The sequence below is a fragment of the Hylobates moloch genome, unplaced genomic scaffold (assembly GCF_009828535.3).
Source record: "Hylobates moloch isolate HMO894 unplaced genomic scaffold, HMol_V3 SCAFFOLD_10, whole genome shotgun sequence".
In the NCBI taxonomy this organism is placed as follows: domain Eukaryota; kingdom Metazoa; phylum Chordata; class Mammalia; order Primates; family Hylobatidae; genus Hylobates; species Hylobates moloch.
The window spans coordinates 30,605,948-30,633,332 of record NW_026652285.1 but is presented as its reverse complement, the minus strand read 5'-3'; the positions used below and the strand labels follow the sequence as shown (position 1 = coordinate 30,633,332).

The 27,385-nt window shown below is 36.9% G+C and overlaps 2 protein-coding genes and 1 pseudogene across 12 annotated transcripts in view; 1 reads left to right on the top strand and 2 right to left on the bottom strand.

Annotated features, from left to right (window-relative positions):
• Positions 1 to 27,385, top strand: part of DCAF12 (DDB1 and CUL4 associated factor 12) — a 124,906-nt gene that overhangs the window by 46,304 nt on the left and 51,217 nt on the right. The window lies entirely within an intron of this gene.
• EFCAB13 (EF-hand calcium binding domain 13) overlaps positions 1 to 27,385 on the bottom strand; it is an 83,885-nt gene that overhangs the window by 43,019 nt on the left and 13,481 nt on the right. For 10 of the 11 annotated variants that reach the window (XM_058444745.1, XM_058444735.1, XM_058444740.1 and 7 more), the window contains 5 exons: positions 22,243 to 22,386; positions 13,306 to 13,377; positions 8,865 to 9,359; positions 5,899 to 6,042; positions 1,505 to 1,648 (listed from right to left, as the gene is read on the bottom strand). In XM_058444745.1, the coding sequence (XP_058300728.1) occupies positions 1,505 to 1,648; positions 5,899 to 6,042; positions 8,865 to 9,359; positions 13,306 to 13,377; positions 22,243 to 22,386 (999 nt within the window). The remainder of the gene's footprint in view (positions 1 to 1,504; positions 1,649 to 5,898; positions 6,043 to 8,864; positions 9,360 to 13,305; positions 13,378 to 22,242; positions 22,387 to 27,385) is intronic. The other variant, XM_058444743.1, reaches the window with a different exon arrangement.
• LOC116475016 (UDP-N-acetylhexosamine pyrophosphorylase-like) lies at positions 13,951 to 16,648 on the bottom strand (annotated as a pseudogene).

The window sequence follows — 27,385 nt, the reverse complement described above, 5'->3', positions numbered from 1 at the left end:
CTTTGTACTAAGTGCACAATGTTAAAAGAAGAAATGATATGACAAATGGTGTACAGATACAGTTTGCAATATCATGTGTGTATTTAGGCTTAAATTGTAAAATCTGCATTTTATATACTGTCTTTTGCTTCATAAGTACAGAATAATAAACACAGGCCTGGTGCGGTAGCTCATGCCTGTAATCCCAGCACTTAGGGAGGCCAAGGCCAGCAGATCGCCTGAACTCAGGAGTTTGAGACCAGCCTAGACAATATGACAAAATCCCGTCTCTACAAAAAATTAGCCAGGCACAGTGCTGTGCACCTGTAGTCCCAGCTACTTGGGAGGCTGAGGCAGCAGAATCGCTTGAATCGGGAGGCAGAGGTTGCAGTGAGCCAAGACTGCGCCACTGCACTCCAGCCTGGGTGACAAAGCAAGACCTTGTCCCCTCCAAAGAAAGAATAATAAACACAATATATGAGTTTTTATTATCATAAAAAATACTTTTCTAGTTACTTTCATATCTCATAATACTTCGTTGGTCTCGTTCAAATAAATGCTATTACTTTCTGTGGTACATGTTGCTTATAAATTCCATTAACTTTAACAAAAACCTGAAGCACTGCCACAGAGAAAAAGGGAAGAAAATCTATATTATTGGGCAGAAATTAGCCTTCTTTTTATCATCAACCTTTTCACCTCAAATCTTCCAATAAACAAAATAATCAATACATTTAAAGCCCAAAACTGCTAGCCTCAACTAAACAGAAGCTTAATGGATGAAAAGGATAATAAATGATTACAGAAAAAGTTCTTTGCCAAAGACCCCTGACAGCATGCTCATGTTACTAATCTAGTTCTGTATAAACATTCCACATAAAAGAATATAAACGTACTAGGCATGTTTTTAACTTCTAGGCACTAAGACTATGAGAGAGTAGAAATGTCTACCTGTAGCCTGTGTGCTCTCCTTCCTGCATGTAGAATATCAGCAGTAAATGATGGAGACTTACTTTACATTTACATTTTTTAGTCTATAGTCTTTGTTATACAATACTTTTTTGAACTTTGTTTTTATTTTTTTTTTAACTTGCTAAATAGAGGTGGTAGCTATCAGCAGGTGTGTTTTTCTACCAAATTAAATAAAAGCCTATTTCAACAAAACAGTATGAATATTCCAAGTGCTGTTATTATAAAATTTAAATAGATCTTTTACCATTTCCTAATCATGCCCTCTGTGTTCATTGGGATATGCCATTTTCCAGTAACATACTACACAACTTGAAGGTACTCAATGCATATTTGATCAATTTAGAGCAATAATAAATTACATAATAATATTTTTATATTGAATAGCCAAACAATCTGAACTTTCTTTATACAGTATTTCCTAAATGCATATGTTGGCATTTCAGTCATATTGGAACACTCCGTCTCACCAAGTACAAGATACAACGACAAGAGTTGACAGAAAATAAAGTAGTATCTTGGTATACTTCTTAATTTTAGTATTTGTAACACTCACCATCAACTGTCACTAGTTTCAATGCAGCTAGAAATTCATCCTTTTTTAAATTACTATTCAAACTAGACAGAGTATTCCACAGGTCAGAAACACTCATCGTCTCCTTTCTGAGATTGTCGAGGGTTTCAGTAGCATCAGGCAATACTAAAGGGTAGATAAAACACAAGTTTTACGAATGCTTATGCAAGAAGTTAATACAGTAAACTGTCATCTGGAATAGACAAAAATTAAGGTTTTTATGGTTTAAAAGAATAATAAATATAGCATAAATGAACTGCCAACTTTCAAATATGAAAACATAATAAAATATTTAGCCTCAAATATAATGTATTTTTTAGGATCTTGAAATACTTTAAGAACTTACAGTGCCCCAACCCTGAATAAACATTATAAATAATAATTTTTATTGAATTTAGATTTTTAAAAGTGTGAATTCAGAAACATTTTCAATTGATAATACAATTAAGTAGCTTTTGTTCTATATCTCTCCCTAAAATTCTCCTCTGGCTCCTACTTCCTCTTCAATCTACCACTGTAGACAATAAAAAGAAAGACTATTTCAATACAAAATCACTGGAGCATCTTAAACAAAGGAGTGCAATTATCTTACTACAAATTTGTAAAAAGTCACTGTGCTGCTATATAGAGAATGGATTCTCAGGAAGATTAGACATTAGGAAGAGCTAGCAGATATTAGTGACCAAGATTTTGTTTATAACCTGTACAATCTTCCCAGCTATGTGATTTTCTCCAGAAATGCTGTCAGACACAAGAAGGAGGGTAATTGGGTTCATTTGGGGTTGAAAGTTTTGACAGATAGGTGCAACAAAAGTACACGGAGGCAAGACAGTCTAGGGTATTAGGTATATATAGATAAGATAATTTAAACTAAACAAGGAAGAAAAGTGAAAACAGGAGGAGACTGATGGATTAGGAGAAAGTGGAGGGGTAAAGGGATATAAGGTCCCAATGAGGTATATGGAACCAATAAAGAAGACATGCTCTGAGCAGTCTAATGAAGAAAAAAGAAAAAGAAGTAAACATAAACATGCAATATTAACAATGATATATAAAATACAATGACAGAGATAGATTAGGTAATATACTATATAACTCTGTGCTAATAAAATTTTAATCTCCATAAAACTAAATTTCCTAGGAAAAATGAGGTAACTGATAATCTCTTTCTCTGTATGATGTACCCCTGTATAGGAGACAAATTAAATCTTATATTGTAAGGTAAAAGGAGCTGCTACTTAAAATCTACTGTTACCTAACATATAAGAACAAAATAATACAATGTTACTTTCAGCCCCAATTTTTAGAATGCATACTAACTTCACTCCATTAAAAATATACATATGTGACCTTACACTTCTTTATGGTGAACTTCTGAGTGGCAAAACTATCTTTTCCATATTACCACACTTACAGCTTAACATAAAGCCTAGTACATATTAATGGTTCATAAATGTTACTGAATACATTGGAAGATAGAAAGAAATGGGAATAGATGTAACCAGAAATTCTCATATTAGTACTCAGGCACTAGATGGCATCATTTTTCCTAAGTTGAAAGACATTTTAAATCTTTTCCCCAAAACGAACGCTATACATGGTTCTAGCCCTCTATAAGTGTGCTAATGAAAAATAAAATTATGATAGCTTTTAATTCACTTGCATGTAGAAGACATTCTAGAATTAGGGGTCATTAGGGAAGATTAAAGCCAAATATAGCAGCAGGAAGCCAGGCATTTATTTGCCGGATGACCTGCAGGATAACCAGCTCTATAAGAGACTAAAAGAGTGTTTACGCTCTTTTAAAATCTGTCAAACCATTTGGTCCACAAAAACCAGAAGACATGATATTCTTATGTACATAATTTTTCAGAGAAGCATTCTGTGTTGCTCATCATAGTACTGATGAATTCTTTAAAATTCACTTTTTTTATTTCTACAGGAAAAAGAAACATTTTTTTCGGTATCTTTTAAGTATTAAATTATTATGAAAAATTTTGAATTATATAAAATAAGTTATATATTCAGAAATATATAATTATATCCATCAGGTAATATTAACCAATAAAAATACATAGGTATAAAGGGGAAAAGCAAATCAATTTACAGTAGAGAAGTAAACGCTGAAAAACACCAAGAAAACTGGTCAAAATTCTTCCAGTCCCTCTCAAGCATATATAATATTTTTAACTTTAATTTATATTTATTTATTTATTTATTTATTTATTTATTTATTTATTTATTTTTGAGACACAGTCTCACTCTGTTGCTCACGCTAGAGTGCAGTGGTGCAACCTCAGCTCGCTGAAACCTCCACCTCCCAGGTTCAAGCGATTCTCCCGCCTCACCCTCCCAAGCAGCTGGGATTACAGGCACGACACCATGCCCAGTTAATTTTAGTATTTTTAGTAGAGACAGGGTTTCCATTATATGAATACACAATGGTGTATACCACAATTTATGTACACATTCTGTGGATGAATATCATGTTGCTTTCTTTCTCCTTTTTTGCCATTAAGATCAGTGCTGCCATGTACATTCTTGAACATGCTTCCTGGTAATTAAGTCCAAGAGATTTGCCAGGATTTATAGCTAAGAATAGTATTTCTAAACCATGGGGTATGCAAACTTTACAAGATACTACATATTATTTTCCAAAGTAGTTTTACCACTTTCACCATATTTACCAATACTTAGAATAACATATTTCTTAATTTTTCCCAATTTTAGTGAATATAAAAATGTATCTCATGAGCCAGGCATGGTGGCTTGTGCCTGTAGTCCCAGCTACTCAGGAAGATGAGGTGGGAGGATTGCTTGAGCCCAGGAGTTTGAGGCCAAAAGATCCCTCTTTTTTTTTTTTTTTTTTAAGTATCTCATTATGACCTAAACTTTGCATTTTCCTAATTACTAAGGATGTTGAGAACCTTTTCATGTGATTATTAGCAACTTGTGTCTTCATGTGGAAAATTTTTATAATTTCTGTTGAGTTGTTAGTTTGTAAAAGTTGCCTATATATTCTCTACCATAATCATCACTGTTGTAAGTGTTGCAAATAACTAGTGTGTGGCTTGTATTTCATTCTCTTTGTTGTATCTTTTAACAAAGAGAAGTTCTTAATGTATTCAAAGTTATCAATCTTTTCTAGTTTCTTATTTCATATCTTAAAAAATCCTACATCAGAAAATTTTTCTTCTATTTGTTTTCTAAAACTTAGTTTTCACACCTGGAAATTATTGAATACGGAATGAGACAGGGATCTAACTCTATTCTTTCCATTTGAATAAGTAATTATTTCAGTACCATTTATTAAATGGTCCTTCTTTCCCCAGTTATCCACCACTTTATCATATATGTTGCCATGTATGTTTGTGGATATGTTTGGAAGTTCCTTATCTTGTCCTATTGGTAAATTTCTCTAGCCCTGTGCCATTCTCACACTCTTTTAGTCACTATGGCTTTAAAAGGAGTGTTGATATCCAGGAGAGATATCAACCCCCATCCCCCAACACACACACATCTCCACAAATGTTCTTCTTCAAGAGTGCTTTAGCTATTCTTAGCCTTTGGTCATTCATATAAATATTAGAATTAGCTTACAAAAAAGTCAGGGTTTTATTAGAATTGCTTTGAATAAATAAGTTAATTAGAGAATTGAGTCTTGGGTCTCTGAATCTACAGACATGGGATACATTCTTATTTATCTAGATTTTAATGTCTTCACAAAGTCTTATTCTCTCTATACAGGTGTCATACAACTTAGATATTCCTTTTTTTACTTTTTATTATGGAAAATGTTAAATATACACAAAATAGAATAGTGTAATATGTTCATATATTATCGCTAGCATCAACAATTATCAACTCATAGACAATATTTCATCTATAACCCCAGTCTCCTGTCGAGCCACTCTCACCCTTTCCCTTTAGAAGAGCTGCTACTAGGTTATATGGGCACAGATACTCAAAAATGGCATACCTTTATTGTGAATTGTAGGTTTTGACATAATAATGAATCCCTATTTGCCCCCATTTAATACCTTTTGTCCTGACTTCTACCTTGTCAGACAGCAATACCACAAATTCTGCTTTCTTTTTGTTTGCATTTTTGCCTAGGAAAAAAATCTTAAAAAGACTATTTTAAAAATAAATAAATAAATTTTTTTTTAATTAAAAAGACTATTAATACTGGTTATTCCTAAAAAATAGGCTTTTGAGTGTTTTCTTGTACTTTTGAGTACTTCCATACTTTTTGTATTAGTTTAATTTTAACATTTTATAATAAAAAAATTAGTCATTTTTCTAAGGAAAAAAATAACAAATTGACCCTCCTTCCAGATGTGTCAATGCAGTTTGCCTGAAAATATATCACTCACCACCAGCTTCAGTCAATTCTGTGATCTTCTTAAATTCTGGCTTAGAAAGGTAAATATCCAAATTTTGAAGACAAGTATTTAGATCCTCATAATCCATATTTTTATCTTTAATTTTATCAATGGCTTTAATGACACCAGGCAACACTAAAAATAAAGGAGTATGCTAATAAGTATTAAATATAAGTCAAAAATAAAACACCACTAATAAGATGAATTTTAGTTCTAACACTAAATTAACAAAAATATAAATCACTTCAGCAGTGTTATATACTAAAAGCACATCTAGAATCTTTAATTAAAAAAACAGTAAGTATCAAAATCAAAGTCAAAAATATATTATTCTAGGCCACACACAGTAGCTCACACCCGTCCTAACATTCTATAAACATTTATAATCTACTTGTTTGGGGGAACAGCCTGTTCCAGTGGCCCAGCCAATGCTGCTTGCTTCTGATTAAAATAAAATTAATGAGGCCAGGTATGGTGGCTCCTGCCTGTAATCACAGCACTTCGGGAGGCCAAGGCAGGTGGGTCATTGGAAGTCAAGAGTTTGAGATCTGCCTGGCCAACATGGTGAAACCCTGTCTCTACTAAAAATACAAAAATTAGCCGGGTGTGATGGCGCATGTGTGTAGTACCAGCTACTCAAGAGGCTGAGGCGGAAGGATCACTTGAACCCGGGAGGCAGAGGTCGCAGTGCACTGAGATCACACCACTGCACTCCAGCCTGAGTGTGTGTGTGTGTCTGTGTGTGTGTAAAATTAATGAGTCCAAGAAATAAAAACACCGAAGTGTTTTGTTTAAATTGAAGAATTCCAAGCAAAAATGTAGAGTTCTTCACCCTCCCATTAATTTACCCTACCATGTTTTCAGTTCATTAACCTTCAAAAAATAAAATCTTAGAAGCAAATACACGTAGACGTCATGTGCTTCTTACTATGATGCACTGAGATGGGTACAATATCACTTCTGAGGTAATCTGACCAAAAATGCATAACCTGAATTTATCTGTGAAGGAATAAAAGAAAAATCCAGAATGAAGGGTATTATACAAGACAACTAGTCAATACTCTTCAAAAGTGTCAAGGTCATGAAAAATTGAGGAAGCATCCCAGACTGAAGGAGACTAAGGAAAAGTGACAACTAAATGTAATGGGTGATTCTGGATTAGATCCTGGAATTGAAAAAGAACATTCATGGAACAACTGACAAAATTTGAATAAGGTCTGTAGATCAGTAACAGTATTGCATCAGTGTTAATTTCCTGGTTTAGGTCATGTCCTAATGGAAATGTTTGTACTATTTTTGTGACTCTTAAGAATGTAAAGTTATTTAAAAATGAAAAGTTAGAATTTTTTAATGTAAATCATACAGGCAGTCATATTCCATAAAAGTCCAATTACCATCAATTTGTTTCAGGAAGTTATGCCACATAAACTATTTCATACTTCTCTATATTCAGAACATTAAGTATGGCTGTGGTAGGTGACATAATTTTATTTTAGTGACACGAGAAAGGTAGATATCACTTTCTTCTGATAGCCTCTTCTACCCATGTCTGTCTGCTGTTTCATTATTCCTTTAACCCAAGGTTTTAATTCTTTTGAAATAAAAATAACTCTCAGAAATACAAATGAGGCACAAAGTAGCAGCAGTGCATTGGTAAAGGAATCAGAATCAGGATGATAATCACTGTGCCTCCTTAATAGATCACATTCCTTTTTTCCATCGAGTTATTTGAATTATGCACTAATGTATGAATCACAAAATTTTCACTAAACAATCATTTTATCTATTACATTAAATACTAAATGTGATATGAAGGTCAGTAAGTTTTTAAAAGAGCATAAATATGACTTAAGTAACTTCAGCAGAGGACTACAGGAAGAAATCTTTAATTGGGTTCCACACACACTGCTTCTATGATGAAAGTAATACAAGGAGAGAAAATATATTGGTTGGGAAACCATTGCTCATCTTTGAGAAAAATCATAAAGACTTGGAGACCTAGATATATACTATTATTTTTTCCTGATATTCTCCTTCCATAAGAGATAATACCTGAAGTACTATGAATATTATATATTTAAATTACAGCACTCTAAGCAAAAATTTCACATAGATTTCCTACTTGTTTAAATGTTTAGTAAATTACAAAATAAACATTTCTAAAAGAAGCCAGGCCTTCTACTTCCTAGGGAATATTGATGACTCCAATTAATCACTGAGTAAGTTTCTCAGGAAAAGTTAAGCTCCTCCCTAAAGGGGGCATCTGGAAAGGAATTATCATCAAAATCACAATATTATATCCATTAGTTTATGTGTCAGAAGTGGCAGGCCAGACGTGGTGGCTCATGCCTGTAATCGCAGATCCTTGGGAGGCCAAGACAGGAGCACTACTTGGGGCCAGGAGTTCAAGACCAGCCTTGGGAACATTATTGGACCCCGTCTCTATGAAAAAAGAAAAAGTTAGCTGGGTGTGGTGGCATGTGCCTATGCTCCCAGCTACATGAGAGGCTGAGGAGGTGGGACGATCACTTGAACACAAAAGGTCGAGGCTGCAGTGAGCTAGGATCACGCCACTACACTCCAGCCTGGTTGACAGAGTGAGATTCTGACTCAAAAAATAAATAATAAATAAACATACAATTCAGTGGCATTAATCACATGTACAAAGTTGTACCACCATCACTACTGTACATTTCCAGAATTTTTGCATAGGCATGGTGGTTCACGCCTGTAATCCCAGTACTTTGGGAGGCCAATGCAGGAGGATTGCTTGAGGCCAGGGGTTTGAGACCAGCCTGGGCAACCCTGTCTCTATAAATAATTTAAAAATTAAAAAAAAAGAAGTGATGGTTACCCAGGGTGTTAACAATTGAAATGCTTACAACTATCTAATAATTGATTCATGCTGTTCATTTCTGTGATGACTGAAGAACTCAAGAACCTAGATTTTTTCTTACCCAGAGTATTAATTGCAGTTTTTTCTGTAGACGAAACCTGTTTTAGGAGACTGGAACGCTTTCTTACAGCTGGCTTCTGAAGTTTTGGGATACTAGAAATATCACTTTTATCCAGAGACTTACTGAGGCTTGTACTACATTTCAAGCTTTGTGGTTTAGACTTTGAGTCATGAATTTCACCCTTCTCTGAATGTTTTTTAAAGTTTATGCCATTCTTTGAATATGGTTCTTGGACTTCTACATTACTGCTGCCAACCCCACCCAGAAATTTTCTTATTTGCCAAGTATTTTTTGGTCTTTTAGATTCAAGGTCATCATTCTCCATAATTTTGCTATAATATTGGTTGCTGTTTTTATTTAACTTTTTGGATATTGAAGGTTCAGGGAGTTTGTAAGACAAACTGTTTTTCTTCTTATATTTTAGATAGCATTCTGCTATACTTGATAACTTTCTGTCTGAAGTAATTTCATCCAAAGGTGATCCTTCTGTAATTGCTAAAAATAAGAGAAATATACAATTATTTCATTTACCTGTATAATTTGCAATACATTTCAAAAATAGCAACTAAGTCCTCATGAAAACTATTCAAGAAATTATCAGTTGCTTAAACATATAAAACAAACCGAAAAAATTAAAGAACTGACAGTCAAAAGATTGGACTATTAACTAGGTCAAATATAATGTGCTGCTTTAATATATTTACATATTCCCATCCAAAGCTATTTAAAGTTACACTGAAACTAAAATGATAGCCTAATGAAGTATATGGTTCTCATTCCCCACTCCTTCCCAATTGACAAAGATAACAGATTAATAAGCTAATACAGATAGAAATTCCTTACTTATAAAAGTGCAGAACTATGAGGAAAGGGGAGATTTTATTTATAAAATTAGAACTTAAGTAATTACTCTCCTAAATATTCTTGGTATTTGTGGAGGAAAAAATAACTTCATATATAAAACAACATCTTTAGAAAAATATTAACACAATGCCCCAAACTGGGACTTCATTTACAAAATTTATCTGATGTTTCAGAATCTTATCTTACATTTGAATAACACATTTTAAAATATTTCGAATGTTATAATATTTGATCCTCAAAACAACTCTATGAGACTGTCAAGCAGCAGCAGTATAATCTCAACTATGAATAAATTTTGCCTAGAGGAAATAAAAAAGTTTCTTATCTTAGACTCTATGAGAATAAACAATTGAAAATAATTAAATGACAATATTTTAATATTAAAGTCTGAAAATACTTAAAGATGGTGCTATACATGTATCTCTAAGTGCACTATGTATCAGATAAATAGGTTAGTGAGCAGGTAAAAATATAATCTTTGACACTTCTGATTTAGGCTTTTGGACCACACCAAACAACCTGCCCAGAATCTCTGATTCTGACTGATTAAGTGCCTTCCCAGTCCTTCAAATGCAGAGACATCAACATAAGGCAACAAGAAACATGAAAAATCAAGGAGACATAATGCTACCAAAAGAGCACAATAATCTCCTGATAGCTGACCTCAAAGAAACGAAGATATAGAAACTTCCTGACAGAATTCAAACTAATTGTCTAGAGAAAGTTCAGGGAATAAAATTAATGACATACAGAGAAAAAAATTCAGTGAAATCAGGAAAACAATAAATGACCAAAAATAGAATTTTACAGAGACACTGAAATTACACAAAAGAAAATAAATAAACAAAAATCAAAAGATGAAAAGTGTAATTAAAGAAATGGAAAATACAATAGAGAACTCAACAACATAACTGATTAAGCAAAAGAATGAATCTGTGAACCTGACAAGTTATTCAAAAATATATAGTCTGTGGTGAATAAAATAAAAAGAATGAAAAATAATGGGGAAAGCTTACAGGATTTATGGGACAGCATCCAAAGAGAAAATAGTCAAGTTATAAGAGTTTATGAAGGAGAAGAGAAAGACAAAAGAGTAGAAAACTTACATAAAGAGGAACAGAAAACAATCCAAATTTGGGCAAATATATAAATATCCAGGTACAGGAAGGCCAAATGCCTCCAATCAGATGAATTCAAACAAGACTACACCAAGACATATTATAATCAAACTGTCAGATATCAAGAACAAGAGGGAGATTCTGAAAATAGCAAGAGTAAAGTAAATAACATATATGTTCCAATAAGGAGAGCAAATTTCTCAGCAGACACCTTATGGGTCCATAGAGAATGGACTATATATTCAGAGTACTGAAGGAAATAAACTGCCAACCAATAATACTGTACCTAGAAAAACTGTCCTTCAGAAATGAAGATAAAGACTTTCCCAGACAAAAGCTGAAAGAGTTCATCCCCTATATTTGTCTTACATGAAATGTCAAAAAGAGTTCTTCAAGCCAAAACAAAAGGATACTGTTTAGTAACACAAAAAATAAATGTGTAAAACTCACTGGTAAAAGTAAGTACACAGTCAAAGTCAGAATACACTAATACCATAATGGTGGTGTGCACTTCACTTACATAGTATGAAGGTTAAAAATAATAAAAGCTACAATGATTTGTTAAGGGAAACAATATACAAATCTGTAAATTGTGACATCAAAAATTATAAATGCAAAAGGAGAGATGAGGTAAAAGCACAGTTTGTTTATGCAAGCAAAGCTAACTTGCTATCAGCTTAAAATTGCCTGTCATGACTACAAGAGATTTTGTAAGCTTCAGAGTAGCCACAAATCAAAAACCTACAGTAAATACACAAAAGATAAAAAGTAAAAAAACTCAATAGAGAAAAATCAATCACAAAAGAAGAGAAAAATAAGGAAACAAAGGATCTATGAAACAAGCAGAAACAATTAACAAAATGGTAGTAGTAAAATCCTTCCATATCAATAACTACCTTGAATGTAAATGAATTAAAATCTCCAAAGAAAAGACATAAAGTGCTATGTGGAACTGTGAATCAATTAAATGTCTTTCCTTTATAAATTACACAGTCTCACGTATGTCTTTTTTAGCAGCATGAGAAAAGACTAATACAGCAACCAAAACAGTATGTATAAAAATAGACACAGAGGCCGGGCACAGTGGCTCACACCTGTAATCCCAGCACTTTGGGAGGCTGAGGCAGGTGGATCACCTGAGATCAGAAGTTCAAGACCAGCCTGACCAATATGCTGAAACCCCGTCTCTACTAAAAATACAAAAATTAGCCAGTGATGGTCATGCATGCCTGTAATCCCAGCTACTCAAGAGGCTGAGGCAGGAGAATCGCTTGAACCCAGGAGGCAGAGGTTGCAGTGAGCTGAGATCACGCCACTGCACTCCAGCCTGAGTGACAGAGCGTGACTCCATCTCAAAAAAAATGGACACAGAGACCAATGGAACAGAATAAAGAACCCAGAAATAAAGTCACATATTTACACCCAACTGATCAACTGTTGGTTTACACCCAACAAAGCAACAAAGCCAACAAAGCAGTCAAGAATATACACTGAGGAAAGGATACCCTCTTCAATAAATGGTGCTGGGAAAAGTGGATAACCATATGCAGAAGAATGAAACTAAACCCCTATCTCTCATCATATACTAAAAACAACTCAAGCTGAATTAAAGACTTAAACATAAGATCTGAAACTAAAAAACTGTTTGATGATAACATAGGGAGAAGTCTACAGGACATTGGTCTAGGCAAAGATTTTATGACCAAGATCTCAAAAGCACCAGCAACAAAAATAAAAATAGACAAATGAGACTATATTAAACTAAAAAGCTTCTGCACAGCCAAAGAAATAACAAAATGAAGAGACAACATCTTGAATGGGAGAAAATATTTGCAAACTATTCATCTGAGAAGGGATTAATATCCAGAATTTATAAGGAATTCAAGGAATTCAAACAACTCAACAGTAAAAAAAAAAAAAAAAATCCCATTAAAAATTAGGCAAAGAGGCAGACACGGTGGCTCACGCCTGTAATCTCAGCACTTTGGGAGGCTGAGGCAGGTGGATCACCTGAGGTCAGGAGTTCAAGACCAGCCTGACCAACATGGTGAAACCCTCGCTCTACTAAAATTACAAAATTAGCTGGGCGTGGTGGCATATGCCTGTTATTCCAGCTACTTGGGAGGCTGAGGCAGGAGAATCACTTGAGCCCAGGAGGCAGAGGTTGCAGTGAGCCAAGATCGCGCCACTGCACTCCAGCCTGGGCAACAAGAGCAAAACTCCGCCTCAAAAAAAAAAAAAAAAAAAAAAAACTAGGCAAAGAATATGCATAGACATTTCTAAAAAGAGGACATGTAAATAGCATTTTGAGTATTATATTTCATCTCCCTGATTTAAGAAGGTAAATTATTCAGAGAAGGTTTTCAAAACCCTTTATAAAATAAAACTTATAAATTAAGATTTAATGTAAAGACTTTAACTATAAACAAAACTTGTCATAGCAACAAGAGCTCACTTACAAACATCCTCATACTGTTCCTGTAGCTCATTCAAAATAAATATAATATCCCCAATATCTACCATGTGGTTTCCTGTAATAGAATAAGTTCAAATACTGTATTTACTTTTGAACACAGATATATCTGCCATCCTATTCTAATATGAAAACAACACAGAATGTGTGGCTAGTAGGAACAAAGAGCCAACTATTACGAGTTTTGAATAAAACCTGAAATCATGAATTAATAACTCAGAACACACCCAACATAAGAGTAAGACCATGGTCTTTTCTCCTTAATAAAAGAGTTTTTCATCAAAAGAAATAGTCATGTTTTAAGCTCTCGTGCTAATCAGGATATTTTTTCATTTTACATGTTTTTTAGAGTTTATTACAGGTATTTATTTACTCTTTTGACTTCATTTCTAGATTGTGAACTCCTCAAGAACAAAGGATGTGTTTTTCCTTTGTTTCCCCAATGCCTCACAAAGTACCTACTTCTTATCACTAAAAATTATTTTTGGTTGAACAAAGTATACAGAAGGTGATAAAAAACAATGCAATGTCTACATAGTGAATAGCAGACAACGATTTACTTTGTACCTTCTCTGTGTCCAGCACTCATAACTTCCCACTATTCCTGCCCCTGCCCGTCTAAGATCATTTTACTTCTTGGATAATGCATGACTGAGGATATGTTCAGATGCAGTCACCTCGAATAATGTCATTTCAATTGTGCACAGAGATAGAAAATGCTTTGCCCAATAGTTCTTGCCTCCAAATATTTGATTTTGCTTGCCATCCAAGATGAAAAAGACTGAAAATTTACTTATCTATAATAGTGATGGTTTTTTTCTTCAGTCTATTCATAAGAAATCAACTGTTCAATAATATGCATAAGTGAAAACTCTGAGAGGAAGAAGCAAATTTTTATTGTTTTCCAGAAACAAGAAGATACGTTTATTTTACTGTCCAATTATTTCATTTAAAAAGTTGAATGTTTGATAAAATAAACTTTTGGTACCATAGAAACCTTTCAACATCTACAATGACATATTATTACTATGCACAACTTCAAAAACAAATGCCTCCAGCTCCAAGTAAAGTGATGTTGAACATCCTGACTATAGTTCAGCTGTAGGAAATTTCTTGTATTGCCAATGGTTTCCTTGCCTTGGAAAGAAATACACAATTGAAAAATATAAATAAGACCTTCAATGAGTTGGGAATCATAAAAATGCTATCTGAAGTTCAGTAATCTAGATCTTGGGAAGTTGCAGTAGCTCTAAGAGTTCAACAAGCAAAATAAAACCCTGTGAATATTTAAACTTCAGTCATCCAGGAGGTCCTGTAGGTTCACAGTTGGTCTATCAAAAACAAAAGCTATTCCTATTGTGGTAGAACTTGGTATCAGGCTCATATACCATTTTCACCACCTCATGAACTCCATTCTCATCGATGATTAAAGGTGCATGGAATTCTATATCTGCCACATAACTTTCTATTCCTTCCTCAGCATTAGAGATAAGAAGAGAGGTTTCACACTGGATTGGTACATCATTGGCATCCTTTAAGTGGGAAATTGCTGGAAGATGAGAGCCATTTTCATCTATAAAGTGACCCCTGCAATGAGAACCCAGCAATAACGAAGTGTGCCTTGCGGTAGTAGAGTTGTCTTTCCCATTCTGACTGTCAGCATTCTTTAGTGTGGAAAAGTCATCTTCCCCTAATACTTCATAAACCACAAACTTCTTTGCGAACTAGAAGATGTCAAAGACAAATTTTTCCATACTTATTCCACTGGGTTTATCTGGCTTAATTAAGTGCTGTTGGGTATCCACATAAGGAATCTTCTTTTGAGCCACATGGTGCTGCAACTGAGGTTCATAAACATTGACAACATCTCTCAGAAATGGTACAGTGAATAAATGGTTGGCAATATTCCCCACATTGAACAGCAGTCATCCATCTGAGCTTCATTTCTGAGCTGTTGCCAGGGAAATATCACTATATTCTACCACCTGGTAAAGTCCATCCACTTGGCAAACCACTCCAACCGGTTCTGTAGGGTTTGTTTTCTCTACCACCTTTGCTCCACAGTCTGCTCCTTTCTGAATGCAAAATCCAGTGAACCGTGGGTCTGCCATTTTTACTAATACGCTGTCAACACAATAGACATGAATGCTCCAAATGCCTCTTTGCTCCGTATCCTCCACAATATGCCAGGCTGCAAGAGCCCGATGAAGACCAGCATTCTCATCTGGAGCCATAGAAACTTTGTTCTTCTCTTCCAAAATAACTTGCCCATCAAAACTCATGGCAGGGAGCATTCCTTGCTGATAAAAAGATTATATATTTTCTATTTTTTTTAAACCAAAGTACTTGTGCTTGGTGAAGAACTCCTTTGTAGATTCTGCTGTTCTGCCACTGATCATTATATGGAATAATGCATTTGTTGCCATAATATTTTTCAGCTAACTGTTGTAGCTTCAGGATATGCTCTGCTTGAATCTGAAAAACTGTCTTATGGGATGGCAAACCAACATCATACATCCCCTTTGGATATGCAACGAGTCTAGTCCCCTGCCCACCAGCTAGAAGAACTGTGACTTTGTTCTGAGAAATCTGGAAAACTTTGCTTTCCCAGGCCTGGAGCTGATCTAGCTTCCCTGCAGCACTGCCCAGTACCTCTTGAGGGACAGGTTCCATTCACGCATCCACCTTTTCTTGATGAGAGGACTGGTTAAATCCTTCAATGGCCTTTTGGAAAAAGAAGTTCAGTTCCTGAAAGTTGATGGCCTGGAGCTCTGCATAAAGTTCTACCTGTCAGGCTTCTTCAAGCTCATTCCAGAAACGTAGTGGGTGTTCTTGCTCAGCTTTGGACAACCTGAGTTTGAGGTCATTAGTGTTCATAATGCTCTGATAGCCAAGCTTTGTGAAAATAGGGATGCAATGCATGTATCTATAAAGCTTCCTCAGCGCGACCACAGCTCCACCCGGCCCCTTCTGTGCCGGCGTCCTGCGTCCCCTCCAAATATATACGCTCATCCTGGGCCATGGTGGTGGGGCGGGGCAAGCCGGGACCAGGGCCGAGGGGAGTGGCCCAGCCACTCTGCCCCTCTTGCTGCCACGGGAAGCAAATATGTAAATCAAAGAATAGTATCATTTTGATCTTGGGTCCACCTGATTCACTCTGATTCTCTGAAAATTGGTAAACTATGTATTTCAGGTAAAGGCCTTTAAATCACTGCAAAGCAAGTACTATGTGTTTGAACCAATCAAAGAAATGCTAGACAAAATTGGTGCTAAACTGCCTTCTGATTAGAGATTGCTTCCTACATTCTGGTTTCTTATTTCCTTGGTATTTATCCTCATTCTGGTTTTGATTATAGTTCTAACACTTCCCATAACCTCCCCAGTAACTGGCACTTACGGTAGATTGATTCCATGTCCCATGTTCTTAGATCATGGCTTAAGTCCTAAGACAACTCAAAGCTTCAACCCTCAAGCTCTTGAATCTGATCACTGAAAAGTATTCTGTTAGACCATACATGTATTAATCCAGTGGAAAAGGCCGTCTTGCTTTTACCTGCTCTTCATTTAGAAAACTCCTTTCTCTGAACAGAAGTCCAACGTCAACTAGTAAGAGTATGGTAGTCAACCATGTTCACAGATTCATTAGCTCTTGCTCAAATTTATTCCTTGCATCTATGCAATAATAAACACCTATTATGAAACTCCCAAACAAATATTACCTACTTAAATAGTCCCTAGTGGCCGAAGATGCATTCCAGAATCTGAAATGACTATCTTGGTCCCTATCTAACTTAGCAAAACCTTAAAGAATGATTCCTGGTTGAAACCAAGGCAATCAATATGGTCATAGGTATCATTTATTTCCTAAGGTATATAATTCTGGAGGAAATTCATCCTGGAAAATGCAACTACGTACTGTGAGAGGAAAAAATGATCCTAATTATTAAGGTCATATATGCAAGGCAACATTACTCTGAAGGTGCTAAGTGACCATTAACACTACATTTCTGTAGTCTTCAGGTAGCTCCACGATATCAAAAGCCTCCTCTAGCAAAAACTGCACTAGTCACAACTTCCCACCCAGTTCAATTTCCAGATCTCTAACCTCCATGAGAGAAAAAAAAAAACAAAACTGCTATACCAATACACTATTTCAGAAACCAAAATACCTGGCCCTCTAAGAACTGCCATCAGCTGATTTTCCATATGGCACTTTTTGCCATATCTTAATAAAGCAAATCCTCCTTGGACTTTCCTGAAAATTTCAGGGGGCTAATTCCTTCTCCCTCATTGCAAACATCTATAAAGATGAACATATTATCTACCTATCATCTCCAACAATATACCAAATGCAAAAATAAGATGCTGGAACAGTACCTGCAGTGCTATGTCTTCTTTCAGCAGGACTGTGTTATATTATTCCTTACTGCAAAATTCTGCTACAGAAAAATTAACATCTCCTACCTGGGCGACCCAAAATTTTTGGCATCCTGGGGTCAACGTTTCCTTTAATATTAAAATAGCTCAGACCCCAGAGCATATACTAACATAAATCAATACCTTGACCAAAATTTGAGGATTCCTGGGTCACTTGTGCTCTTTTTGTTTATTTTTGCTTTGTTTCTCTATTCCCATGGACTCTTGATCTCACTCACATTATTACTTTCCACAGGTGCAATCCTCCTTCTGCCCCAAGAAGATCGAACATAGAACTTATAGGTCTTTATCCTTGAAATCTCCCCACCAACAATACTAATACAAGTCTATTATATATATCCAACTTTTATTGGTAATTTGCAATTGATGGGAGTAAGGGAGTTCTTAAGAAGCACAGCAAGCAACTACATACTATAGTCCTAAAGTTCTATGGTTACTCTACCCTCACTCACTCTTAGGTTCTATCCATCTTCTTCCTCCACTACTGAGCCACTACTATATTTCAAATTCCTGTTGCTTTCTTATGTACAATACTTTACCTTACCTTTTTGCTCAATCTAGGTGTTTCCCAGTATGTTTTAACTCTCATAATCTAACATATCTATTAAGATTATTTTCCTGGTCAAAAGATAAGGACCTTCCTTATGAGGAATTTTGTCTCAAACTGCAGCCAGCTTATTCATATGATAAAATGAAGAACATTTTGTTCTTTCTGACTGGAAGATGTGGCATGAGGAATCAGAATTATTCATTCATTCAACAAATATTTGTTGAGCGGTTAATATGTGCCATAAGCACCATGCTAGGTACTGAAGATACAATATTAAGCTAAAGCAGACATGATATCTGCTCACCTGATGCTCAGTCTTATTTGAAATATCAACGTCAATCAAACAAAAATACAAATTTCAATTGTGAATAGTGCTATGAGAGTGTATAACATGAGAATCTGACCTACTCAGAGAAGTCTGGGAAAACATCCCTGAGGAAAAGACAGTTGAGTTTGGATCTAAAGTATAAGTAGGAATTACCTAAGGGGAGAAAAAGGTTCAAGGAAGAGAAATGAACACATGCAACAGCTATTTGGCAAGAAGGGGAATGGTATATAGTTGAAACTCTAAGAAGGCACAGAGAGCAAGGAAGAATATGGTCTCAGATAAAGCTGAAGCTCTGGGTAAAAGCCAGAACACACAAGGCCCTGTAAACCACACTAAAAGAGTTATTTATCCCAAGAGGTATTATTAGATTTTATGTGAGGAGAATAACATGATCAGACCTGTACTTGAACGAAGATCATTATGGCTGCAGTATAAAGGAACATAAGAGTGGATAGGGATATACTTGTTAGGTTGAACTGCAATGGTCCTGAGGAAAGGTTATGTGAACTTGGACTAAGATAGGGAGATAAGGAGAAATAGATTACGTCTGTAATCCCAGCACTGTGGGAGGCCAAGGCGGGTGGATCACAAGGTCAGGAGATCGAGACCATCCTGGCCAACATGGTGAAACCCTGTCTCTACTAAAAATACAAAAATTAGCTGGGCATGGTGGCATGCGCCTGTAATCCCAGCTACTCGGAGGCCGAGGCAGGAGAACCGCTTGAACCAGGGAGTCGGAGGTTGCAGTGAGCCGAGATCACACCACCGCACTACAGTCTGGCGACAGAGCGGAGTAAAAAAAAGAGAGAAATAGAAAGACTTAAGAGATATCTATCTTATATACAGAAAAAAGGAGAAAAGTTTTTAAAAAGATGTATCTAAGACTTTAAATAAGGGAACTATTGCATGAGGAATAGAGAAGTAGAGTTGCCAAGGATGACTCTCAGGTTTCTGCCTCACCCTTCTTCTGTCTGTTCTAGGTGCCAAGCACTGTGATAAATGTTTATATTTAATTCCTATAACAATTCTATAAAATTAGTATCATTTGTCCAATATACCGCCCCAAATAAAGCAGGAGACCTGGAGACCCAGACCAGAACTCCATAAGCCAAAAAGCAAGGTACTGCAGCTATTTCGTATATGATTTCTGTTGTTCCTGGTAGGGCATGCCCTAAAGTCTTAAGATTAGTCTTTAAAATCCCCATTTTACATTTTCATACCCCATCATATCCTTCCGCTCATGCCTCACCCCAGAGCCCACCATACCTGACTTCCTAAGAGAACTCCATGTGGCCTGATTCTATCTCCAGACCACATATCAGCAACCAAAAGCCCACTACAAAACCACCATTAATAAATGACAAAAACTAGTGGAAGCCCACTCAAAAAGATGTCATGTCTGATTATTTTTCTGCCATATTTACACAAACTGTTCCTTTGGCTTAAGATGTTTTTCTCACTCTTTGCTACCACCTTCAACTACTTAATTCATACTGATCCTTCAAGATTTAACTCAGACATCAGGCCCTCTGATAATCTTTCCCTAAGGCTTCCAGTATGTATTAGCAGCCTATGTACACTCTATTATAGTATTTGCCATGGAGCATTTTAATTTTCAGTGTACTTGACTCTTTCCACACTTGAACGTGAGCTCCCTCAAAAAAAAAAAGAAGTGTGTTTTATTCATCTTTGCATCACCTAGCACAGTTCCAGGCATAGTAGATATTAAATGACTGACTATCTGATTCATTAAGTGAATGAATCAGGCTGGGCCCAGCGGCTCATGCCTGTAATTCCAGCTACTCAGCAGGCTGAGGCAGGAGGATCACTTGCAGCCAGAAGTTTGAGACCAGCCTAGGAAACATAGCAAGACCTCATCTCTACAAAATAAAAATTAGCCTGGCATGATGGTGCACACCTATAGGCCTAGCAATTCAGGAAGATGAGGTGGGAGGATTATTGAGCCTAGGAGGTCAAGATTACAGCAAGCTATGATCACAACACTGCACTACAGCCTGGGCAACAGAGTGAGACATTGTCTCTAAAAATAATAAAATAACTGTAGGGTCCAGCCCCACAGGGTCAGTGGGTTTTCTGCCCGTGTGTGCAGATGAGAGAGTGTAGAAATAAAGACACAAGACAAAGAGATAAAAGAAAAGACAGCTGGGCCCGGGGGACCACTACCACCAAGACGCGGGGACCGGCAGTGGCCCCGAATGCCAGGCTGCGCTGACATTTATTGGATACAAAACAAAGGGGCAGGGTAAGGAGTGTGAGCCATCTCCATTGATAGGTAAGGTCACGTGGGTCGCGTGTCCACTGGACAGGGGGCCCTTCCCTGCCTGGCAGCCGAGGCAGAGAGAGAGAGACAGAGAGACAGACTGCTTATGCCATTATTTCTGCTTATTAGAGACTTTTAGTACTTTCACTAATTTGCTACCGCTGTCTAAAAGGGAGAGCCAGGTGTACAGGATGGAACATGAAGGCGGACTAGGAGCATGACCACTGAAGCACAACATCACAGGGAGATGGTTAGGCCTCCGGATAACTGCGGGCAGGCCTGACATCAGGCCCTCCGTCAGGCCCTCCACAAGAGGTGGAGGAGTAGAGTCTTCTCTAAACTCCCCCAGGGAAAGGGACTGCCTTTCCCAGTCTGCTAAGTAGCGGGTGTTTTTCCTTGACACTGACGCTACCACTAGACCACAGTCCGCTTGGCAACGGGCATCTTCCCAGATGCTGGCATTACCGCTAGACCAAGGAGCCCTCTGGTGGCCCTGTCCAGGCATAACAGAAGGCTCACACTCCTGGTCACTTCTCAGTATGTCCCCTAAGCTCCTATCTCTGTATGGCCTGGTTTTTCCTAGGTTATAATTGTAGAGTGAGGATTATTATAATACTGAAATAAAGAGTAATTGCTACAAACTAATGATTAATGATATTCATATATAATCATATCTAAGATCTATATCTAGTATAACTATACTTATTTTATATATTTTATTATACTGGAACAGCTCATGCCCTCAGTCTCTTGCCTCAGCACCTGGGTGGCTTGCCGCCCACAATAATAAAACAAATGAATCAATCAATTAATCACTAATTATTATAGGACATCCTCTGGTTACAAGTAAACATGTAATACAAAACACCTGCTAAATATTTTTATCATGTTTAAAGCAATCCACATTGTGCAGAGAGCAACTGAAGGGCATAGCAAAATTGTTTAATCAAAGCTACATAATAAAATTGAGAATTCAAGAAATTTAGGTCTTCTAACTTGTGGAGTCAATGCCCTTGACACTACAAGAAACTACTTCTCCACAAAGACCAGAAATGACTTGGAAAAGAGATATAAGGCTGAACTTTTTAAAATTCATTTTATTCTTTAACCAAACATACCAAACTATAACAATTTTAGAAACCTCTCATTTAATTTTTCTAGACTATTTCTTACTATAGACACCAGTAAACAGTGTCAATGGCAAAATGTAAGAATCAAGAGAAAAAAGGAGAAGCAAAGGACAGATCACAAAATTGATATCCAGAAAAAAATGTATAAATATATTCACATATATATTGACATACATATCTCAATGCAAATAACTCACTGTCAATATAGGTATGTTTTATCACTTCTTCTAAAATTTCAGGGTTTACAGGGATACCCATGCTATCCAAAACAGCAAACACTTCATCAGTTGAAACTCGACCACCTTTTATCCTACAGTAAATCTTCAAGGCATCCTGGAATGCTGCAAAAAACAAATTATTATACCATGAGAATCAACAGCTTTTCTTGGAAAAGGAGCTGATTTTGTGTCAATAGCCTTCTAAGGGAAAATAACCTTGTATAAGCACGGGGTTTTATAAATATTTATCTACAAGTAAACCACTGTTATAAAATAACTTTATAATAGTGGTTAAAACATTGGTCTTTTATTTCTCCATAGGAATTTCATATTCTTATGTTAACAATCCTTAGCATATAAAATGAATTGAAAAGAACCTATTCAGAAGGAAATATTCAGCATGGCCCTGACTAGCAAACCAAATCTGGGGGTCCCCAAGACATCTACTTCTGAATGTTAGATTCTATAATTTTAAAACAATTTAACTAAAATAAATTAAATACCAAATCACTTTATCATTTTCTAAAATTTTTAGGGTCACATCAGAGAGCTCAGTATATTTTTAATTTTAAAAAGAAAATATTCAGATAAATTATAATTTTCCACAAAAAACCTTAAAAATTAAACAGATTGAAAGCAGATTGAATATAAACTGCTAAATTTATATTCTCCCTGACCACTACACCCCTAAATTAGCCTTGACAAAAAAAAAACACAATTCCCGTTATCAATTTCAGATGGAAAATCATTTATAGTCAGACTAGACTTTCTTGAAATTCATCATATAATAAACTAATGATTACTAAGTTCTTTGATAAGCACAGTCAAAGAGGAAAAAATGGGCATTATTTGTTCATTCAATTAGTCTTTTTTTTAATTAATTAATTTTTTTTTTTTAAGACAGGGTATCTCTCTGTAGCCCAGGTTGGAATGCAATCACACGATCTCGGCTTACTGCAACCTCTGCCTCCCCAGCTCAAGCAATCCTCCCACCTCAGCCCGTTGAGTAGCTGGGACTACAGACACATACCACTACGCCCCGCTAATTTCTTTGTATTTTTGTAGAGATGGGTTTTTGCCATGTTGCCCAGGCTGGTCTCGAACTCCTGGGCTTAAGTGATCCACCCGCCTTGGCCTCCCAAAGTGCTGGGACTACAGGCATGAGCCACCATGCCTGGCCTCAACTAGTCATTATTGATCAAGTGAACAAAAATAGCAGAGGAAGGGACCTCCAGAAACCCTCTCCTCCATAAAAGCAATGAGAACTCTGGCAAAAATGATCAGAACCAACTTGTTTCAAAATTCTGAAAATAAGCCAAAGGCTTGCAGCTATCTGAGGAATTTCTTCAAGAAAAATGACTGAGTCTTAGTAAGAACAGTGAGCTTTGTGGCATTTAAACTTGCCCTATTCCCATCTACCCACCTCCAGGTTCCCTGGAACATTGAAAACCAGTACTCTACAATCATGATGAAAATGTGTGTGTGTACTATTGAGGTGAGAAAGGCCCCTTTAAGCACAACTCAAAACTCATAAGACATAAAGAAGAAATAATAAATTTTGTGACAAAACGTAACAGTCCCATTCCAAAAACCAAAGACACCATTTCAAAATTAAAAGAGAAACAATAGATTAGAAGAAAACATTTGTAATATACATAACAAAGGATTAATAGCCAGAATATGAAAACTCCTACAAATCAATGAGATGAACAACCCAGTTTTTTAAATGAAAAGTGTATATGAAAAGCCAATTCATAGAAAAAAATATATGAATGACCAGTAATTATATTAAAAGATTACTAATTTCATACTAGAGAAATATAAGTAAACAAGATAGTTCTTGCAAAACAAGGTGGCAAAATTTCTTTTTCTCTTAAGAAAAAGATATTTGCATTTTTCCCTTTTATTTTTCTCTAGGGAGTCTCTTGATTTCTAACTGTATGCTTGATCTTTTTACTAGTTTCTATGAGACCTAGGTCCTTTGCTTCCACTCTGCCTAGTAATTGATAACTCATTTTGCCTTGACAAAACATAAATTATATATATGTATGTGCATATAAAAAGAATTCTCAGGTCAGTATTAAACTGTAGCAATCTTAGAGGGGTTAAAGAAAGTCTTTCATATCTTTATACACATATATTGCTTGGATATTTTATTAAAACAATATATTCAAGCATTATGTGTGTTCTTTTAAAAGGAACAAAAGAAACCTGAGAGTTCTTGATTAGTCTCAGAACACTGTCCGTAAACAGAAAATAAGGTCAAAATAGGAAACCAGGACTTGAAAAATCAAGGAATATAGGGAAGTAAATAAGCTATTCTAAGTTGTGATTCAAAAAGTGGTCTCTACACGCTGCTCTGTCTGTCCGAGTGAAAGCTGCAAGTTAGTCCTGCCTCCCATCCATCATTTTTCCCTATTGTCTGGAACTCAACTTACATTTTTTTCTGACTATAGATTTATATGTGTGTTTGGACTCCTAAGTACTGACCACAGATACATATATATAATTTATGTTTTGTAGCAGGGCATAGTGGCTCACACCTGTAATCCCAGCACTTTGGGAGGCCAAGGCAGGTGGATCGCCTGAGGTTAGGAGCTCGAGACAGCCTGGCCAACATGGTGAAATCCCACTTCTATGAAAAATACAAAACTTAGCCAGGCATGGTGATGTGGGCTTGTAATCCCAGTTACTCAGGAGGCTGAGGCAGGAGAATTGCTTGAACCAGGGAGGCAGAGGTTGCAGTGAGCGAGGTCGCGCCATTGCACTCCGGCCTGGGCAACAAGAGTGAAATTACATCCAAAAAAATAATAGTAATTTATGCTTTGTCAAGGCAAAATGAATTATCAAAACGTCAAAATAGGAAACCAGGACTTGAAAAATCAAGAAATATAGGAAAGTAAATAAGCTATTCTAAGTTGTGATTTAAAAAGTAGTCAGTTAGTAGACACTCACATCGTGAACTTTTGCTCCAAGAACTACTGCAGGAACATACCAGGAAAGCCAAGAGAATCCACAGACCCCTTGAAGAAGGTGGATGCCCTTGCAGGCTCTTGGGACAGGCAAGTAACTGAGTCGGCTTGCTTTCTCAGTGGGGAGGCTTGTAGCTTGGGGCAAGTTCTCATCCCTGCTCACCGCCTGCCTGGAAATAAATTCGGTGCTATAGGTGAAGCACAGTGGGAGTGAAACCAGTCTTTCAGACTGTGGGCTGCGTGGAAGCTGGGTGAGGCCTATCGCTGCTGGCTTTCCCCCACTTCCCTGGCGACCTGTCAGGCAGCAGAGGCAGCCATAATCCTCCCAGGAACATAACTCCATTGGCCTGGAAACCACACCTTCACCCCAACAGCAGCTGCAGCAAGGCCCACCCAAAGAGAGTTTGAGCTCAGACATGCCTAACCTGCCCCACCTGATGGTCTTTCTCTACCAATCCTGGTAGCAGAAGACAAAGAACATAATCTCTTGAGAGCTCTGTGGCCCTGCCCACCACCTGACCCTAGGGCAAGCTTGTAATCTCCCTATACTACTGCAGCTGATGTGCTCTTGAAAGTGCCACCTCCTGGCTGGAGGCCAACCAACACAAAACCAGCACACTAAACAAAAATACAACCAAGGACCCTAATAGAGTCCGCTTCACTCCCCTGCTACCTCCATTGGTGCAGGTGCTGGTATTCACGGCTGAGAGACCTGAAGATGGAACACATCACAGGACTCTTTGCAGACACTCTCCAGTACCAGCCTGGAGCCTGGTGGCTCCACTGGGTGGCTAGATCCAAAAGAGAAATAACAATCACTGCAGTTTGGCTCTCAGGAAGCCCCTTGTCCAGGAAGCCCTATGTCTCAGGAAGCCCTTAGGGGAAGGAGAAAAGCACCAAATCAAGGGAGCACCCTGAGGGACAAAAGAACCTGAACAGCAGCCCTTGAGTCCCAGAGCTTCCCTCTGACATAGTCTACCCAAATGAGAAGGAACCAGAAAAACAATTCTGGTAATATGACAAAACAACGTTCTTTTACATCTCCAGAAGATCACACTCAAAAGCTTAGCAGCAATGGATCCAAATCAAGAAGAAATATCTGAATTGCCAGAAAAATAATTCAGAATGTCAATTATTAGGCTAATCAAGGAGGCACCAGAAAAAGGTGAAGTCTAACTTAAAGAAACCAAAAAAAAAAAAAAAAAAAGATACAGGATATGTATGGGAAAATCTCCAGTGAAATAACATAAATAAAAAACAATCATAACTTCTGGAAATGAAGGACACACTTAGAGAAATGCAAAATGTGCTGGAAAGTCTCAGTAATAGAATCAAGTAAGTAGAAGAAAAAACTTCAGAGCATGAAGACAAGGCTTTCTAATTAACCCAAGACAACAAAAACAAAGAAGAATTTTTTAAAATGAACAGGCCAGGTGCAGTGGCTCACACCTGTAATCCCAGCACTTTGGGAGGCTGAGGCAGGCGGATCATGAGGTCAAGCAATCGAGGCCATCCTGGCCAACCTGGTGAAACCCCATCTCTACTAAAAATACAAAAATTAGCTGGGTTTGGTGGCGCGCAACTGTAGTCCCAGCTACTCGGGAGGCTGAGGTAGGAGAATCACTTGAACCCGGAAGGCAGAGGTTGCAGTAAGCCGAGATTGCGTCACTACACTCCAGCCTGGTGACAGAGCGAGACTCTGTCTCAAAAAAAAAAAAAAAAAAAAAAAATGAACAAAGCCTCCAGGAAGTTTGGGATTACGTTCAATGACCAAGCCTAAGAATAACTGGTGTTTCCAAAGCAGAAGAGAAATCTAAAAGTTTGTTAAAACATATTTGAGGGAATAATCGAGAGAAACTTCCCCGGCCTTGTGAGAGGTCTAGACATCCAAATACAAAAAGCTCAAAGAACACCTGAGAAGTTCATCGCAAAAAGATCGTTGCCTTGGCACATAGTCATCAGGTTATCTAAAGTCAGGATGAAGGAAAGAATCTTAAGAGCTGTGTGGCAAAAGCATCAGGTAACCTATAAAGGAAAACCTATCAGATTAACAGCAGATTTCTCAGCAGAAACCCTACAAGCTAGAAAGGATTGGGTCCTATCTTTAGTCTCCTTAAACAAACAATTATCAGCCAAGAATTTTGTATCCA